General features: G+C 37.6%; 1 protein-coding gene across 2 annotated transcripts in view; it reads right to left on the bottom strand.

Annotated features, from left to right (window-relative positions):
• RPGRIP1L (RPGRIP1-like) overlaps window positions 1-20996 on the bottom strand; it is a 118196-nt gene that overhangs the window by 79076 nt on the left and 18124 nt on the right. For both annotated transcript variants that reach the window (XM_006897094.1, XM_006897095.1), the window contains exons 6-8: window positions 4950-5055; window positions 2609-2755; window positions 699-772 (exon numbers count right to left, since the gene is read on the bottom strand). In XM_006897094.1, the coding sequence (XP_006897156.1) occupies window positions 699-772; window positions 2609-2755; window positions 4950-5055 (327 nt within the window). The remainder of the gene's footprint in view (window positions 1-698; window positions 773-2608; window positions 2756-4949; window positions 5056-20996) is intronic.

Here is a 20996-nt window from a genome sequence, read left to right as displayed (position 1 = left end):
AAAACAAAAACGCAATCATCTCTTTGCTTTCCTCAACAAATTTACTCTCTGGTGGCGTAATAGTAAGAAACTGCGCGGCAACCCGGAAGACACATGATTTGAATCCATCAGCCACTTCACAGGAAGACGGGCAGTCTCCTCCTGTGTAAATGAACTGCCTCTGAAAACCTGCCGGAGGGTTAGCTATGGCTTGGTTCTGACTTGACAGTACATAACAAACAACAACGGACAGGAATGTGTAGTAACTAAGAGCAAGGCTGATAATCATGCAGTCTGTGGTTCAAATCCACTAAGTGCTTCATGGCATAGAAATGGGCAGTCTCTGCCAATAGAAATGTACGGCCTTGGAAGCCGGAGGAATTACTATGAGCTGGAATGAGTAAAAGGCAAGACAGCTCAGGGAGGGAAAATGAGCTCAGAGACACTAAAAGAAGTTCTTTCATATCATTCTTTTAATGACTTACGTAAGTTATTGAATCCTACTTATCTTTTATGCTCATAAAATGGCATGTACAATTTCTATATTTCAATGTTGTAAGAAATTTATAAAAACGTACACAGAGAAAGTTGTAGAACACTTGCTAGCTATCGCCAGGATAGTTCTGCTTAATCAACAGTAGATGATCTGACATCAAATGTTTTGATACAGAAGCTCAGAGAAGATAGTGAATGAAAGACCACATGAAACCATGACTTACCTGTTATAGAGTTTATCATAATTTTCCTTTAAAAGTTCTCGCTCCTTTTCTAAATCATTGATTCTATCCTGCAACTAAAATGAAGAGGAAATTACATTTTAAGGAATGATTATATAACTGCCACAGGAGAGGTAAACAAAACAAAACAACCTGAGAGTAGGTTACTGTTTCAGTCTGTTGTTGTTGTTATCTGCCGTCGAGTCGTTTGTGACTGACAGAGACCCTAAGTACACACCTCTGAAAGATGCTCTATCCTGAGTCAACTTTGTTGTTTGTACACCACCTACCCCCATTACTCCAGTCACTGGGTTAGTCCATTTCATCGGGGGTCTTCCTCTGTTGCACTGTCCTTCTACCCTCCCAAGCATGATGTCCCTCTCCAACGGCTGGTCGCTCCTGGCAACACCCAAAGTATGTCCAATGGAGCTCAGAATCCTTGCTTTCAAGGAGCAGCCTAGATTTTTAAATTGTAGCTACTAAGTATATCACTTGTTTGTATTTAATTTAGCATTCATTTTTTAAGTTGTTAAATAAACACAAAATTAATATTCTTGCTTTAATTTGGTAGAAACATATGTATTACATTATGGTAACATGTCAAAACTCAATAAAGAATGTATTAAAATGTTACCGGTAAGTCTGTGAAAATATAATATTTTTTATTCCTCCCACCCCCCATGAATTACCTCATTATGCTCATTTTATATTAGTTTCTAATGGCTTCAGAAAAACAAAAAGGGGAATTGACTATTTAGGGGCTCATGGTGCCAAAAACTGAGTCAATCACTATTTACTAAGAAGACAATTTTTCCTTTTAACTTGAAATTTACAAATAGCCAATTGCAAACTTAAATAGCAACTTATAGACTTAAAAGAGCAATAGCAAAATAAATAACAAAATAAAATTATACACCTTCTTTTATCTTGTTGAATGATATTTTTGGAAAAAAATTTATGCTAATAGTTGCATCTTATAACTAAAAAGCAGATTTATGTAAAGTAGAATTTATTTTAAGTTTTATTCATAAGTATTATTTTGTGGTTCCAATCTTTTTTCATGGATTAGAGTCTTCTTAAAATTCATTTCTATTCGTGAAATTCTTTCTTTGTAAGAGAAAAGACTCAAGATTAAAACAGACTGTAGGCACTGTATTTGATTTCTATTTTTCTTAAATGGAAATACCCTCGAATAGATGACAGAAGAAGATGGTGCTAAGAGAGGAGAAGCAACACTAATAGAAAGATGAATTCTTAACAACTTTTTAGGACAAGCAGAGCCACCAATTAGATAATTCCTCCAAACTGCTGATACTGCGGAACACGAAGCATCCTTTTCCTTAATAACAGATGGGGTATAATTGACAAAATTAAGCTCCACAGGTAATTTCTATCAGTTTCAAAACGTTAGGTTCTCTTTTTAGTCAAAGGTTTTTGATATCTCAGGTGATGAGTAAATCTCAAGCCGGTAGCAAGTATTCTTAAACACTGATTTGCCATTCATGTACTTGGTGCTCAATATGCCATGTATGTAGCTCTCTCTCTCTCTTGCTCTCACTTCCAGGGAGCTAGAACCAACTCTGCTGACCTCTCAGGGGTTTTCTAAGGCTGTAAAGTGCACGGCTGGAGATTGCTCATCTTTCCCGCAGACCCCTTGAAGGGTGCACCCTTTAGGTGAGCAGCGTGATTCTCTCTGGACTAGACTATCAGAGCTCCCTACATGTACCTAGTCGTTGTTGTGTTTCCTTTTTGGGTAAGATCCAGAGCTGACCCTCTAGCAGGCTTTCAGAAGCAGTTAATCACGGGGCGCTTAGAATTTTAAAATACATAGATCTGAACTGTCTGTTCTTCTTTTAAAAAAATTTACTACAGATACGTTTTAATGCAACAGATGGGCCCCTTTGGAAACTTACCTCTTCTAGCCTTTTTTCAGAAAATGTCATAGAGTTTAATTGTTTCTCAAGATTGCAGCATTTTAAGCGCTGCTCTTTAAGCTGCATATTTAGTTCATTTCCATTTGCCATCAAGGCATCATGGCTGATCCTGAGAGTTTTTTGCTTCTAAAAAGAAAAAAGTTTTAAAAATTATTTTTGGATTGTGTTTTGGATAAGTGACAGGAATTCCAAGAATATGTTTACGTCTAAATATATTTGTTACTATATAATTTATTTCTCACATCATAAAAGATGCATGCTGACTGCTTGTTCATGGAGATACTCTTGATCCACAGGTATCACAAAGAGGAAGAAAATGCAGGCTTATCTTAGAAGAATACACATAATACAAAATTATTTTTGGCTTTTATTTCTCTAAGTTCCAACTTGTCAATAGTAGCCTGTAAGTGAATTAGTTTTAACAATTTTTCCTCCCTTTTTTTGCTATGGTTATAGTCTTTGGACATGCTGTCTAAAAATGCTGTTGCATGAGTCAAAAATAAGTGCTGACCACAGATATTCAAAATGAGAGGATTTGTAAAAAACTTTGGTGGAAGGCTTTAAATTTTAATACAATTAAAATTTTTAATAGTCTTTCAAACTTTCAAAATGGCCCATTTATAAGCATGCTCTCAATTCAGCTTTATAAATTTAAATGCAACAAGCCTCTTTTGTAAAGTTGATTACATTACTTTCCTAATGGCAACAGAACCTGTAACACCTCACTACCAAATCAAGTCATTTAATTCAACTGAAGTTCCTGCTCACTTATTTAAATGAAATGTGGCTGTTGAGCTACTTCAAGGCCAATTGACTTTAATCTTGGTATTGCCAGCGACACTCTCTCTAGCCATCTTTCTCAGGGCTTCTGACCTCACCGAGACTACTGCCTTGACCCTCTCCGATCTCTACCCTATGTTAATTCCCACAAGAGTTACCTGGGCAACAGGAGATACTCAATGATGCTATTTAAGCAAGTAATTGCAATCACTTTAAATGGAAATAGAAATAGTTAAAAATGGGAAAAGAATAAAAAATTATTTTTGGAAGCTTTCTTAATGCCTCACTTTCAAAATGGCTTTCAAATAGATGATGCACTTTTAAATTTCCTTCTTCTCTCCATCTGTAGATAGTGATATAATTTCTTCTCTAATCAGTCCCTCTAACAAACTCACATTTACATGGACGGGAGTTATTGCTTGGCATTTAAGAAGGTTCTTACTGGATGAAAAATTCTACCTAAAGTATGCTTTAAAAGTACTTCACTATCCTAAACACAATCAGACCTCTTGAACTTTAGCTTTCACACTGTCAAATCATACGAACTAGATGATACCCAGCTACTGTGGCTGCTTCTTCCAAAAGGGATCACAAAACGGTTCCCTGGATAAAGCAGAGAATAAATTTAGAATAAAACTCAAAATCGCAATTATTGCCAGACTTACTGGTTAGGAAGACCAGTGGAACTCCAGACACTATAGTTCTTGGCCCTACTTCACGTCTACAACAGAGGTCATGGTTATGGGGTGGAAAAAGAAAAATGCTTCACTATCGTAATAGCGAATTCCATTTTCAGGTGACCCCATACTTTGCATAAATTTACTGTTCTCCTTGTCTCAGTACTTCAAAGACATTGTGCTTAATATGAATTCTGCTCTGGAATGTTTTAGTGTTCATTAATAAGATAACTCATGTAAATTATGCAGTGCCAAGAAATAGGAGCCCTCTGTGGGGCTATCGTCCTTAATAAAACAAACCACTAAGAAGAGGAGTTTCAAGTACTGTTAACATGAATTAAATATTTAAAATAAACACGTAAGTAGTTAATATTACGAGTAGTCAAATATTTGATGAAAACAGCAGTGACAAACCAAAAACAAAGGCCCAAAAGATACATCCCAAAGAAGAGAGTCAGAGAATATGATTATTGATCTGTTCATAACTCTGGTCTACCTTAGATACTTTACAAATGTTTAGAATTGAAGCTAGATGCAAATACACTTCTTCAAAGCTTCAATACAGACAATGAGTTCAAATAAAAGGAGTTAAAGAGAAACACTCTTGACATGAGATGATTTATGACAATTGTGCTCATTATTTCAAGATTACAGAGATAGTTATAAAAGTTCAACCAGTGACTTACTGCTTTAGTTAAGTTATAAAATAACAGACAACATGTGAGGGCAAATTATATAAACTCAAGAACAAAACAATCATAAGATTTGTTTTACTGTTATGGCAATTCTACTTTTGAAAAACACTTTGAATGTTAGTATTGAGTTGTTTTTATCTATGTATAACGACAACATAATCACAGTACCTCTTGAAGCTGAATAAATTTTCCTTCCATCACTGAAAGGGCATTGCTTTTCTCTACTAATTGCTTATGAAGCTTAATCATTTCTACATTGTCCCGAATGTTTGACCTTCAAAGTTGATTTTAAGAAACAACATAAGATTGAAAAAAAAGAGAGAGAGAAAGAAAAATCAATGGTGGAATCACAGTTTTTGACTTAACGATACCTAGAAAATATTTCTATACTGTTATATCATTTGCCAAGACTTTCAGCATATTACATACTTTGGTATTTAAAACCAACTATTTTTAAAATCTATTTTGAACTTTCAAAAGTACAGACTTTATGTTTAAAGAGAATCCCCAACACTTGACGAGGGTCCACTTGTATAATGATTGATTAACAAGGATTGGAAATCATTTGTGTCCTGAAAAATGTCATGAGAGCCCATCAGCCTTGAGCACTGCACCATTCTACCACTGAACTTCAGACGTATTTCAAGGACAAGCATTCCACTTTTCCCTAAATGAAAAATATGCAACACAGCTCCTCATCACCCCACCACTCCCTCGAAGCAGATGGTATCCTAAGATTACCATTTATTGGCGTTTCCTCTTTGAGTTTAACTTTTCAAAATATTAAAAAAAAAGTGACTTAGCATTTTATACTAATAATGCCCAAAGCTGGCATTTAAATATGTTGCAGATGTGTCTTTAGCTGTACGGGATCATTTGACATCCACAGGGTATGTAGAAACTCTATATGCTGCAATACTACTTTGTATTTTTCCTACTGAGATTAAAGCAAATGTAGAATTTAGCAGGAAGATCTTGTTAAAGGTTAATCATAGATCTAAATGAATACCTTTTTTCAAAGCACATTTGTTCTCCCGACAGAGAAAGGTTCCCTAATTAAATATGTTTTACATTCAAAATATTTGAGAAATTGTAAAACTTGGTCATAGGCCTAGGTTTTTTGTTGTTTTTTTTTTTTTTAAATGAAAAATTCTTAAATTCCGAGAATTGCTTCGTTATTTAAAGTAAGTGATTTTACTTCCTAAACTTATCTAGTGTACACATATTGAAAAAATTGTCACAATACCCTACAGGAACAAGGAAATGGGCTACAAAGCTCACACATCTGTATACCAGCTGAGGACTTGAAATACTTGGTTCTCCTCTTTGATATTTGAAAGTTCATTGTATTTTGGCATTGGACAGTTAGTTACCCTCACAGAGAAGATAAACAAGTACAAGAACCTGGGTAGGATCCAGGTTCTTGTAATAGTTTATCTTTTGTGTGATGATACTAACACAGTCTTGATTTAATATTAAAATAAGTGTTTAAAATACATTATCTAGGAGTTCTGAGCACATTTTCAATAGTACATTCACTATTTTTACTTGGCTAGTTTTAAAAAAACCAATACACCACCTGATGATAGACACATATTTTAAAGAAATTGTTAATATTCACTTTTCCCCCTCTTCATTCTTAGAAACCATTTTTATTTATAATTTACCTGTTTCCTTCAGAATATGCAATTTAGTCACTCAACAGTGGGTGATATTTATTGATACAAAAGGAAAGAATAGGACTTAAATAATTTCAAATATTTTCTTCTATTTTAAGTACCTGATAGTTCCTTTTTCTAGATTTTAAATATGTTATTATTTTCTAGAAGATGTGGAAATATCTGAATAAAAAGTATCAATCCCTTATATGGGAGTAACAAAGAATTAAGGTGACATTTGAATGACCTGTGCATTCACTGTGTATTGAGTTGGTCCCAACTCATAATGACCGTCCATAGGGATCCCAAGGCTGTAAATCTTTATGGAGGAGACTGCCCACCTTTCCCCCTCAGAGCAGCCGATGGAGTTGAACTGCCAACCTTCCATTTAGCAGCCCAAAACATTCTACACTACACTATACTACCAAGTCTCTTTATTTATTTAGTTACATAGGGTTAAAATTATAAAGACAAGTCTTAATTTTTAATTTTCCTTGTGAGGCAAAAACCAATTCAGTAAATCTGAAGAACTTTTAAGTGTTTTAATTGGTAGATGCTTTCATGAGTTATTTCCTAAAGCTCTTTAAAGTTTAAAATGATAAAAAAAATCCATAGTAGTAGTATTTAATATTAATCAAGCTGAAAAAGTGGGCATACAAGTAACATAAGTAGTATTTAGAAAGCATTAATAGCAGTATAATACAATAATAAGTTAGCGTACTATAGAACACAGCTATTCTAGGATAAAGCCCTTTAAATTTTATTTCTTCGTTGTTGAGAATACACATAGTAAAACACATACCAATTTAACAGTTTCTGTAGGTACAAGTCAGTGACACTGATTACATTCAACTTGACAATTATTTTCACCCTTTTTCTGAGTTGTTTACAAACAAAAGCTCACTGCAACCTAACATGACTATCTAATCTTGCTAACTGCTGTTGTTCAACTCGATCCCTTATAGAGATGGTGGTGATGTCAGGTGCTGTCCAGTCAAGTATTATCTATAGCAACCCTATGAACAACAGGTCTGAACCCTGTCCTGGTTTGTCCCATAATCACAATCTCTGACACACTTGAGCCCATTGCTACAGCCCGTCTCTGTTAACCTATCTGGTTTAGGGTCTTCCTTTTTTTTTGCTCACTCTCCATCTGTCCACGCATGATATCCCTCTCCAAGGAACAACCTCTCCTAGCAACATGTCCAAAGTATGTGAGATGAAACCTGATCTCCTTTTCATCCAAGAAGAACTCAAGCTGCACTTTCTACAAGACATATCTGTTCTTTTAGCAGTCCATGGGATAGTCAGTACCCTTCAACACCACAGCTCAAAGACAGTCATTCTTCTGTCATCCTTCTTCATTGTTCAATTATTAGATGCACAGCAAAAGACTGAAAAGACCATGGCCCGAATCAGGGGCACCTTAGTCCTCAAACTGGCATCATTACTCTTCGATAATTTGAAGAAGTCATTGACTGCAGACTTTCCAAGTGCAATGTCTCCTGATCTCTTCATTGGTACCATGGGTACTGATTGTGGATCTAAGTCAGATCAAGCTGTTGACAGTTTTAACCTTTTCTCCATTTATCCTGATGTTGCCTTTGCTCCAGTAATAAGAAATTTTGTTTCCTTGACGTTGAGATGCAGCCCATATTGAAGGCTGTATTCTTTGATCTTCTGCACCAAATGCTTCAAGTCCTCCTCACCTTCAGCAAACAAAGTTTTATCATCTGCATAATCTAGGTTATTGATGAGTCTTCCTCCAATCCTGACATTCTTCATCAGATCCTTTATACAGAGTTCTTTGTTGTTGTTGTTGTTAAGTGCCGTCGAGTCGCAGACGACTCATAGCGACCCTATGAAGGAGAGTCCTTGACGCTCAGAGTTCTTTAACAAAGAATAATGCTTAAGGGAGACTTAAAAAAAAAAGAATCCTTGTTGTTATTACGACTACAGAGTCTATTCCAACTCATAACAACATATTGTTCATTTTTAAGATGATTTCAGAGAACATTTTTTATTTAAATGTTAAACATTATCTCAGGGTAATAGTTTCAAGGGTTTATCTGGTCTCCATTGCTCTAAAATGTCTATAGTTAGTGAAAAATTTGAAATTTTATCCAATATTTCCCCCTTTTAAATGTGTTTATGGATTCCTTGGCAAAAATGTTTAGAAAATATCTAGGTTTCATTTACTTCTTTTGGTCTCATGACAAAGGAAGTAATTTGTGAAGGCAATTAACTACACATTTCATATCCTCCTATTCATGACTCTCTCATTTTTTCTCTCTTGCTCCAGGTAAAGAGATCCTTTCAATGTCTGGGATGGCCTCTTGCAAGGTTTTCAGACTCCAGGCGCTATGCAACAAACCAGGAGGTAAAACAGAAGCACTGAACATGGTATACGCCATTTAACTGGAATGTCCCATGACCCTACACCTTCAAAACTTTTAACTAAATCCTATGAGGTGTTCAGCTGCATAGAATAAGCTTTAGTAGCTGCTTCTTTTGTTGTTGTAAATATATCTATACAGATTTTGCCAATTTAACTTTTTACAAGTGTAAAAGTTACTTACAGCAATTAAAATACACTTTAGTTTCTACACACTGGCCTTAAAGGCACAGTAGCATCTATTAAGACTTCATTTTTTGTTCTGGCTAAGTAGTATTCCGTTGACTCTACAGACTATATTTCACAGACTATATTTCTACAGACAAAATATCTAGTCAACTGCTGATGGATATTTAAGCTGTTTATACCTTTTGGCTATTGTGAGTAATATTACAAAGACTATGCATATGTCTCTTGCTGAGTCTCTGCTTTCAAGCCTTTTGGGATGGGAATGACTAGGTCACCTGTAGTTCTATTTTTAGTATATTGAGGTTCTTGGAGTGGCATCCACTTCCTAAACAACATGCCTTTGGAAACTCGGTGAACTTTGAGAAATGGCAATAGTTTTAGAAAGGCTTCAGGTCTTTTGTTCATAGGGTCGCTATGAGTTGTGCTCGACTCGAAGGCAGTCAACAACAGCAACTACAAAACAGTTAAACATATCACCTTGCATTCCCATCCACAGTAGTAAAGGTTCCAATTTCCCCACATGCTGAGATTTGTTCTTTTTCTAACTTCTCCTTGCTGTCGGTTTGGAATGAACTCACAGCTGACCCTCCAGGCGGCTTCCCAGGATGTAAGTCACGCGGGAGAGCACCTGAATTTCTCTCTTGGAGCCATTGGTGGATTCGAACGACCAGAGAGGAGCACCATTTTGGTTAGCCATGCAACTATGACACCAGAGCTCTTGGCACGTGTGAAATTGTATCTCCTTGTAGTGTTGATTTGCATCTTTCTGAAGGTGAATGACACCGAGCATATTTTCATGTGTCTGGCGGCCATCTGAATGTCCATTCTGGTGAATTGTCTATTCAAGTCCTGTGCCCACCTTATGAGTTATTTGTATGTTTTATTGTTAAATTGGCGTTTTTATATGTATTTTTGTGGTTATATGGTTTTCAAAGACATTTTCAGTCAAGAGCTTTACTTTTTATATTGATAATAAAGTCTTTTAATGAAAATAATGTCTGAGGACAAAAAAAAAACCCTCACCAAACCCACTGAGTTGATTCCAACTCCTGTCAACTGTCCTTCGGGTTTCTGCGGCTTAAACTACTTACAGGAGGAGACTGCTCATCTTTCTCCTGTGGAGGGCCCAATGGATATGAAGTGTTCACTTCCAGGTTAGCAGCCAGACAAATAATGAGCTATTTATCTCTTTGGCCTTGCTTATTATTAATAATGAGGTCCTATTCATTTATTTTGTCCTTTGCCATTAGTTTTTATTATACTAGATAAGTCACTGTTAAAAGGTCTGATGGTGGTGTCCCTGCTTGTTTTAAGAATTTTAGATCTTAGTTTGCACATTTGGGCTCTGGATTCATTTTGAATTTGATTTTTGCATACGAACAGGCATCAATCTTATTTCACTTTTATGCATATGGAAAATGCCAATTTTCCTAGCACCGCTCTTCTTCCTTTCCCCTCTGAAATGGATTCAGCTCCCATGTCTAACCCAGTTGACCACTGATGAGAGGTTTAATAATTGTTGTTTCAGTGCCAATTTTAGGAAGTTTATGCAAAACAGTTATAACTACGACTGCATTATTTTTTTTGAGAGTAAAATCAGCAATGTAATGAAATAATCTTTTAGGGAGATAGACAATGCAACTTAACTGAAATTTAACAATCAGTTCAATAGTCTTATGTATATGAAATATAATAAAAGAGCAAGGGTGGAATAGAATTAAAAGAGAGGGAAAGAGATGTCAAAACAAAAAAACAAACAAACAAACCTCTTCAACAAAACAAAAAACTAACCAAATGAGGACGAGGAATCTGAGAAGGATGTTGGCGTGAAGACAGGACTAGAGTCATTGCTAAATGACTAAATTCTCAATCCTAAAGCCTAAATCTCTATGCATGTGGAAGGTAGCCTCAGATTGACTTCCTTACAAGAGCAGATTGCTGCTGTTTGTTGTTAAGTGCGAGTCATAGGCGACTCATAGCAATCCTATGAGCGAAAGTCCTCAACACTTGAATGACTTTCATCCTTTCTCCAAGTTCATAGGGTTTCCAGAGGCAAGCCATTTCGGAAGTGGATGCTTCCAAGTTTGTTTTAATAGGTGAGCTCCACCAAACACTGTCCACCATGGGTAACCATTATCACATTTGACACATCAGTGTCACAGCGTTCAGCATCACAGCAACCACAAGTTACCTCTGTACGGCAAGTGGACACACCAGGGTTATGTGACCTAGAAGAATGTTTGAACAAAAACAATGAAAAACAGGCCTGAGTGCCACAGATTAAAGTCACCCACCTTTGGCTTGGTAGTATCACTTTCTGTTCACAAGGCCAATTGATCTCTCTCTATACAAGAGCAGATACAGTGCTAATTTTTTTAAACAATATCTTTAGTGAATTCCACATGAGGTTTCCTTGCCCTGCTGCAGAGCAGTGTGACAAGAAGGTCAAATCTTCAGGTCGACTGCATTTTAACAGTAAGAACAATGCATGGTGCAGCATTCAGAAGAACTCTGATAGTCATGCTGCATTACACATGTAAAATGACTTGCAAACAGATAAAGAAACAGTTTAAAAAAACCCCACATCTATGATTTAGGATTATGATCAAATCTAAAACTCTGAAGAACGTTGGCCCATCTCTAGATTAAAAACAAACTGAAATAAATTAGATTTCATGTTGAAAAAAAGTAATCCAGCTCAACAAGCTCTGTTTGAGCCAAGTTTTTCTCACATAATTTGAAACAGTCAAGTAATAAACTCTGAAAAAAAGGAATTTCTAGTGGAACCCTTGAAAAACACTTGTGCTCAGGTTTGCTACCGGGCGCCATAATAAATCCGGAAACTTAAAACCTCAGATACACTGGAGAAGGAGAAGCTTTCAGTGGAGCTAACATACGGTGAACATGAAAGCTATTTCAAGAAGCCTTCTGTAGTCCTGTTCAGAAGTGGCACTGAGTGAAGTTTCATCTATGTCATGCCCCAGGCTCATGACTCCAGCTGACAATTCATTGTTTGCCAAAGCATCATGAAAGTTAAAAGGCCTCTTGCTTTTTGAGACAAAGCTGGAATTATATAGTATTTGTGCCATTAAAAGGGGAAGAGCCCGGGATGGCACAGTGGTGAAGCACTTAGGTGCTAAGCAGAAGGCTGGTGGTTTGAAGCCTATGGCAGCGCCATAGGTGGTAGAAAGGTGAGGCAGTGTGGCCAGTTCTTCTCTCTCTGGCAGAGTGGCTGGGACTTGGAACTGATTCGGTGGCGGGGCATTGGATTGGGTTTTAGGAGAGGAGAAGGCCTCACCAAAGAGAAAGAAGAGATTCTGGGAAGCAGCTAAGTTATATATTTACGAAGACAGAATGCAGAGGCTCTTTTGGAGTATTGCTTTGGGTTTATTTAAATTTAAGAAATAAAGTTGTAAACAATCTCAGGATTTTAAAAAAACTCCAAAAAAACCAAACAAGCCAACTCCAGTTTTTCTCCTCTGCCCCAAAACAGTGCCAGTCATCCTGTATATGTGTTGTTGAAGGCATTGGAGGCCATTCATAGCTATTACTAGAGAGCATAATTACCAGCACAACTATCACTTCTGAGTTGGTTGTTGTCATGTGCTGTTCAGTTGAGTACGACTCATACAGAGACTCTATGAACACTAGATTTGAAATCTGTTCTATCCTTAACTATCCTTATCATTCTCAACACATTTAAGTCACTTGCTGCTGACACTGTATCAATCCATCTCACTGAGGGTCTCCCTCTCTTTCACTGATGCTCTAGTGACTCAAGCATGACGTTTCTTAAAAAAAAAAAAGGCACTACTAACATGAGATAAACCATCACCATCTTTGACTTTGAGAAATATCCTGGTTGCACTCTCTCCAAGATATAACTATTTGTTCTTTTGGCAGTCCATGGGATATTCAGCACTCTCCTCCAACATTACAACTCAAATGCATAGACTGTTCTTCTGTCATCCTTATTCTTTGTCCAGCTTTCCAATGCGTAGCAGGTGATTGGAAAGACTATGTCTCAAATTAGGTGTACCTTAGTCCTTACACTGAGACCACTGGTCTCCTGTACTTTGGAGAGGTTTCTGACAGACGGCACTTAACACCACCACCACCACCAACATAGAGAGAGCTCTGTGGGCCTGGTGGATAAAAAGTTATTTACCAAATCAAAGGTGGGTGATTTTAATCTGCAGCCCTCAGGCTTGGTTTTAATTGTTTTTGGTCAAACATTCTTCTAAGTGGTATAGCACTGATCTGTCCATTTGCTGTACAGAGGTAACTCACGGTTGCTGTGATGCTAAACACTGTGACACTGATGTGCCAAATGTGATAATTGTTACCCATGGTGGACAGTGTTTGGTGGAGCTCCCCAATGAAAACAAGCTTGGAAGCAGGAGTGGCATCCACTTGCTAAATAGTTTGCCTCAGGAAACTCTATGAACTTGGAGAAAAGATGAAAGTTATACAAGTGTTCAGGTCTTTTGTTCATAAGGTTGCTATGAGTCTTCTACAACTCGATAGCACTTAACAACATGTGGTTAAGTGCCATTGAATTGACTACAACTCATAGTGACACTATGAACAACGGCTCTGAACCTTGCTTGCCCTAGGCTGGGCCAAAATCACTCTCTCTGACACACGTGATCCCACTGCAATAGTCACTGTGTCGATCCATCTTATCCAGGGACTTCCCTTCCTGTTCTGAGCCTCTTCACTTCCAAGCATATTGTCCTTCTCCAAGGACTGGTCCCTCTTGGCAACAGTTCTAAAGTATGTGAGATGGTACTTCTTAAAGCTTTATGCCTCCTGCACTCTTGACTGCTGATACCAAGTACAGTGACTGTGGATCGAAGCAAGATAAAACTGTTGACAATTTCAATCTTCTCCACTTATCATGAGGTTGCCTATTGGTCCAGCTGCGAGGATTTTTGTTTTCTAGATCTGGAGGGGTAATCTATATTGAAGACCACAGGCCCTTGATTCTCTGCAGCAAGCACTTCAGGTCCTACTCACTTTCAGCAAGCAATGTTACATCATTTACATAACCCGGGTTGTTAATGAGTTTTTCCCCCCCAAACCTGATGCCACACTCTTCTTCATAAAGTCCAGCTTCTTGAATGATTTGCTCAACATACAGATTAAATAGATATGGAGAGAAGATACAGCCCAACACCCCAACACACACCTTTCCTGATTTTAAGCCATACAGTGTTCTCTTGCTTTGTCTGGATAACATCTTCTTGGTCTGGGTATAGCTTGTGTATAAGCATAATTAAGTGGTCTGAAATTCCCATTCTTCTCAAAGTTTGCTGCAGCTTGTTATGATTCACACAGTTAAATGCCTTTGCATGGTCAATAAATCACAAATGAGACATTCTTCTGACATAATCTGCTTTCAGCCAAGATCTAGCTGACATTAGCAAAAAAATCCTTGTTGCCACACGTCTCCTAAACCCAGCTTGAACTTCTAGCAGTGCTCGGTCAATGCACTGTTCTAGCTGTTTCTGGATGATATTCAGTAATATTTTGTTTGCATGTAATACTAATGATATTATTCAAGAATTTCCACATTCTTTTGGTTCATATTTCTTGGAAATAGGAACAAATGGGATCTCTTCAGTCAGCTGGCCAGGTAGCTGTTTTCCAAATTTCCTTGCACAAACTGATGAGCACATCCAGAACTGTGTCTTTATTTAGAACATGTCAATTGGTATCCCATCGATTCCTGAGGCCTTATTTTTTGCCAGTGTCTTCAATGTAGCTTGAACTTCTTCCTTCATCACCACTGGCTCTTTATCATATGCTCCTTCCTGAAATATTTCAGTGTCGACTCATTCTTTTTTGTACAGTGACTTTGTATACTCTCTCCACCTTATTTTGATGCTTCTGGCATCATTCAATATTTTTCCCAGAAGCTGACATCAGTTTTCCAGTTCAAGAAATGTTGAATGAGTTCTTCCTTTTTCATTTGCTGACTCCAGCTCTTTACATGTTGTTGTTGTTGACTGCCTTCAGTTGACCATGACTCGTAGCAACCGTATGAACAAAAGGCCTGAAGCTCCTCTACTAACGACACATTAAGTGGGCCGTCCAGTAGGATTCCTGAAGCTGTAAATGACATCAGAAGAATGTCCATTTCCCTTGGAGCAGCTGGGAGATTCAAATCACATGACTTTGGGTTGGCCATCAGAGTACCCAGAATTCAAATTCAGTTCTGGCAAAGAGGTGAATTCTGTCCATTATTCAAAATTGTTTCCTTCCTCTAAGATGTTTCTAACTTTTATGCATATACTTTTGTATCAACACCAATACACTAGTTATTATCAAATGTGACAGTTTCTGCAATTTATAGAAAATGCTGAGACAATATGCTAAGCATCAATTACAGAGAACTCTTAGGAAATTAATTTTAAAAATATGCATGAAATAAATGATATTTGAGTTTGATGATTTTCACTGGGTAAACTATCAGCTATTTAAAATAAACGTTAAGAGACTGCTAAATAGAGTTTTGAAAATAACAAGTTGTACCATTATGTAGTAATGCTTGTATGGGCATGACAGGCTGCAGCTACCCTTCTACTGGAGAACCAGCTGTGCCTTCTAAATCAGGGAGCTGGGAACTCTGACCAATTCTGATGGAGGAGCATAATGCAACTGTGTTTCAACAGCTAGAAAAAATTGGAAACTCAATCTAGCCTGAAGGAAATTTAAAAGACTAACAAGTACATGCATGAGATCTCAATGTGTGAGATCTGATCCTAGATCAAAGAAAACACAATGAAGGCTATTTCTTAAAATAGGAGTTATAAATAATATTACTGGGACAAATGGGACTATTTGGAGATAGACTGTGTATTAGATGATGCATCCTGAATGTGACACCTGCATTTTATTGTTATGAGAAAAGTTGTCTTTGTGTTAAGATACTTAGAAGTACACAGAGTCAGGTATCATAATGCTGTTGTTGTTATGTGCCGTCAAGTGGCCTGTGACTCATAGCGACTCTATGTTTGATAGCTCTGAAGGCTGGCCTGGCATGAGCCAGTCTCACTGACTCCAACACACCCACCCCAGTTACTGTATCAATCCATTTCATCCAGGGTCTTCCTCTCCTGCTCTGTGCATCCACCTTTCTGAGCATGATGTCCTTCGCCAAGGACCAGTCTCTCCTGGCCACGTGTCCAAAGTAAGTGAGGTGAAGCTTCAAAATCATAGCCTCTGAGGAGAGACTTGGTTTCACCCTCTCCGAGACACTCCTATTTGTTTTCTTGGCAGTACATGGTCTGTTCAAGACTCTTCTCCAGGTATCACAATAGACGTATCGAACTCAGTCTCATACTTTGGGCAGGTTGCCAGGAGTAGCCAGTCCCTGGTAAAGGTAAACCACAAAGAAGAAGACTCTCAATGGATGGATTAGTAGAGTGGCTGGAGCAATGGGCTGAGTGCTGCACGGTTGGTGGGACTGGCACAGGACAGGGGAGGGTTCAGGTCTGCTGTTCATAGAGTCACTGTGAGTTGTGGTTACCTTGACGGCACCTAACAATGACAACAGCCCCTCTCAAATGGTTAGAAAGAAGGACTGAGAAACAGCTTGCTTGTGTGCCCACTGCCATTCAGTGAGCGCTGACTAAATGAGGGTATTATCTGAGTAGAAGTGCCCTGTCGGGTTTCCTGGGCCGCAGTCTTTACGAAGGCAGTATGTCCCATCATTCTTCTATGGAGTGGATGGTGGGATAAAACTGTCCACTTTAAGCTTAACCCCTGCATCACCATGGCTCCTCTCCTTGTGCATATTCTTTATTATTTTTGTGTGCGTGTACCGTCAAATCAGATCTGACTGGTACAGGAGGAGATTGTCCCTCCTTCCCCGGCAGAGCATCTGGTGGATTCGAACCATGCGCCTCTGGGATTGTAGTTGCAGCTCCTTGCCACCAGAGCTCCCCTGTGCATATTCTTGTTAAGTGCCATTAAGTCAACTACAACTCACACTGACCCTATGAACACCACATGAGAATTCTACTCTAGCCTAAGCCATCTCCAGAACCGCCACCATGCTGAAGTTCCCCATAACAATGACCACGTCAGTCCTTATTGGTGAAGGTCTTCCTCTCTTTTGTTGATCCTCTGCCTTTCCCAGTGTGATCTTTTTTCCAAGAAATGATGTCTCTTGACAACAAAGTATGTGAGACAAAGTTTCACCATCCTTGTCTCTGAGGAGCCCTCCGGTTTCCCTTCATCCAAGACAGACTTGTTTGTTCCTTTGGCACTTCAATGGAATAGTTAACACTTTTCACCTACACCATAATTCAAAGGCACTGATTACTCTTTGGCCTTTCCTATTCATGTTCAAGTTTCACATATGAATGGAGCAACCATGGCTTAGATCAGGCTCACTTTAGTCTTTAAACTGACATCCTTGCTATTTATCAATTTAAAGAGGTTTCTGACAACAGTTCTGGCGGCCTAACAGGAAGAAGGTGTACTGGGATCCCCAAGCCACGTGGTTCAAATCCACCAGCTGCTCCGTGGGAGAAGGATGGGAAGTCTCCTCCCATGCGATTAACTGCCTCTGAAAACCTGCTGGAGGGTCAGCTATGGGTCAGTTCTGACTTGATGTTACACAACAACAACAACAACAACTCTTTCGCAGCTTTGCAATTTTTCAATACATTGAAGAAGAATTTAAAGTGCTGGAAAGAATTCCTTTATCTGTGTTTATAGGGGAAAGAAGGAGTTCTTAAAGCCAAGAAGTCTTGTGCATAGTTTTGCAGTCTCTCCACTGGATTTGACAGTCTGCTGTCCACCAGCAAGGGCATGTTAGACTGTCTAAAACATTTATTTACATATTTCTCTATGAGGCCATTATAGTACTTATGTGATTTTTCACAAAGAAGTGAAACAATCTAGAATTTATTAAAAAAAATTTGTCACAAACCAGTGATACAGTTGGTGAGAATACAAGTATTTTTGGAGTTTAAAATCATTCTGATTATAATGTTTATGTACATGTGTTCACTGGTTACTGCTTTGCATTTAAGACTTCTTTTTTAATAAGCAGAAAATGTACATTTTTATATTGTTTAAATTTTAATATGGATTTTTGTTCAAAACAACACAGACATTCAGGCTACTTGTATATGATACAGAATTTTTTGCTAATGAGGCATTATGTAGAACATATGCAAAAATCACAACTCAGTCTTCCAAAATAGACCACAGCAACAGGAAAAAACATGATTTTAATAAAAAAGAACAGCACTGGGCTTTTACTTCAAAGCAATTAAGGGCTTTGGATAACCAAAAGTTTATGTCAAGCTGATGCCAAACCAAACTGGTCTATTAAACACATACTATGAAAAATTTCTGTAATATTCTATGAAAAGGCTCTCTGCCATAAATATCAAGCAGCACACTCTGAAGATTACAACTACGTTAGGTTCATGTTTAGAACAAGGAGTACAACCTCCAGATCAGACTTCTAGAATTTCAAATTTGAAATAATGTATCCGTGAAAGAGAAGTTCAAATATGTTTTCGATTTTGAGATTTTTCTGTATAGTAAATTACACCCAGTTTTAGATTCTTACATTTTCTCAACAGTTTTCCATTAGTTTTTTTCTTTTTTTTAAAAAATTCTGGTACATATAAAATACTGAACTATATGTAAATGTTTTTTAAAAAGCCTTTAAGTTTCTTATTTTAACTTACTCTTTTGGTTTTCAACAATTGTTATTTGCGATACAATATACTTTTACCTACAGTTATCTTTTCTTCTGAGCAAACAATATATAAAATTTCAATTTTATAAAGTCAATAAGATAGGGAGATAGGGTATGAATTGATTTACTTCTTTGGCCTCTGCAACAAAAAGTTCCTTACCTAAAATAGCCTCTGCTTCTAAGTTCCTGAAGTGAGAACAAAGACTGCTGTCAGTGGCCTCTGTAGTTGTTGTGGTCCATAGAGTTCATGGCTGACTCTCTGGCAGTAACTCACAGGAGAAGTGATTAATTACCCGTCTTTCTCCTATGGAGCAGCTGGTGGATTTGAACCATGGGCCTTTTAGTTAGCAGTGCAACTCTTGTTGGCCTAGTGGTAAAGAACTGCACTGCTAACCTAAAGGTAAGTGGTTCAAATCTACTAGGTGCTCCATCAGAAAACCTACTGGAGGGTCAGTTATGAATTATTTCCGACGTGATGGTACACAACAACAACAACAGTGTGGGTGATCTAGTTTTTTGAGGATGGTCAGAGTTTAGGTCTGTTTTCAAAGTAAACACCTCTATGTATGCATGCTTGTGTTGTTCAGCACTCAGTTAACAAGAGAGCCGAGCTCCTAGATAATCATGTCTTTGTAAAAGAGAATAGCGTAATGTCCATTTTTCTCTCTATAAATTTGAGAACTATAAAGAAACATAATCTTGCACTCAGAAGCTGAGTAAAGCTGATTGGGATGGCTCCCACTTTTTGACTTGACTGGTGCATTATTTTTGTGGTTTGTGGTAACTTATAAAGATCACCATGCCCCGTGTTGGTGTCCTGTCCGTCAGCACTAGAGTTTAAACCAGTCCTTTTTCTTGGGGAATATGCATGCCTCCTAGGTATTCAAGCTGCCTTAAAATTAGGATCCAGATTACTTCTCCTAATTTAAATATTTTTTCAAAAATATTCATGCTTCTTTTGCTCTGTACTTATAAATATATGTAAATGTCATTAAATAGAATTGCATTAAACAGTGTTACAAGTAAAAGTTTTAGCAGAAGTTCTAACATTTTAATAGATTCTCATATTTTAACTATCTGAACTCTATAGCTGCTATGTACTTTTTAGCCCACTTTATAATTTTTTAACAAATTTGATGGTATGCATCTTTTTCTTATCTTCATATTTTACAATGTTAAGTAAGATTATTTAAAAGAGGACTACAGTGTGAATCTGAAAAGAAAATGGAAAAATTTGTATGTGTTGTTTATATAACTAAGAACTCACAGAATAATAATTTAACACAAAGGGAAAGAATAATTGGAGGAATTAGTTTGGTTTAAAAAGAAGTCATTAAGTCATTAAGAAAGACGTAAGAGCTGACAACCAAATGTAATGTACAAGAGCTCTTTTTTTGATGTTGATTTGACAGCAGAAAGGCATCTTGAGAGAAGTTTAAATATGGGCAGGTTATATGATATTAAGGAATTGATGTTAGTTTGTTTAGGTGTGTTAATGGCATGGTGTTTACAGTAAACAAACAAACATACTCCAAAACTACAAAGCCAACTCATTTCTTATTGCACAGAGACACATAGTAAAGTATATAATGCAAGAAAATAGAGCATTTGAGGCTAATTAACCAAAGGAAAAAGACAGTGAGGGGTCAGATAATTAAGATTTGTAAACGTTAACAGTTATTAAAGTTGAGTACTAGGTAAATGCCTCAGAGAACTAGATAAAGACTAAGGATGATAGAAGAAGAATTGATGGCTTTGAGTTGTGGTGTTGCTGCAAAGAAAACAAATAGGTTTGTCTTGGAGAGGGTGAAACCAAGTTTCTCCTTAGGATTTTGAAGCTCTGTCTTACATACTTTGGGCACATGGCCAGGAGGGACAGATTCCTGGAGGACATCATGCTCGGAAGGGTGGAGGGACAGTGAAGGAGAGGAAGACCTTGGATGAGATGGATTGATAAAAGTAACTGGGGTGATGGGACTGGAGTGCAGGGAAGGGTTCAGAGCTGCTGTACATAGGGTCTCTAGGAGTCACAGGTGACTTGATGGCACATAACAACCACAACGATGGTAAATGTAATAAATGGGTAAATAAATATAGGAAAATAGGGAGTTCTGGTGGCCTAGTGGTAAGAAGCTTTGTGCTGTAATCCTGAAGGCAAGCTGTTCAAATCCACCAGCTGCTCTGCAGGAGAAGGACAGACAATTCCTCCTGTGAGATTAACTGCCTCTAAAAATTCTCTGGAGGGT

Source organism: Elephantulus edwardii, unplaced genomic scaffold, assembly GCF_000299155.1.
Source record: "Elephantulus edwardii isolate Elephantulus edwardi_28Jun2011 unplaced genomic scaffold, EleEdw1.0 scaffold00201, whole genome shotgun sequence".
NCBI classification, from domain to species: Eukaryota; Metazoa; Chordata; class Mammalia; order Macroscelidea; family Macroscelididae; genus Elephantulus; species Elephantulus edwardii.
The sequence above is the reverse complement of the archived record's forward strand: the minus strand, read 5'-3'. Positions and strand labels throughout refer to the sequence as shown.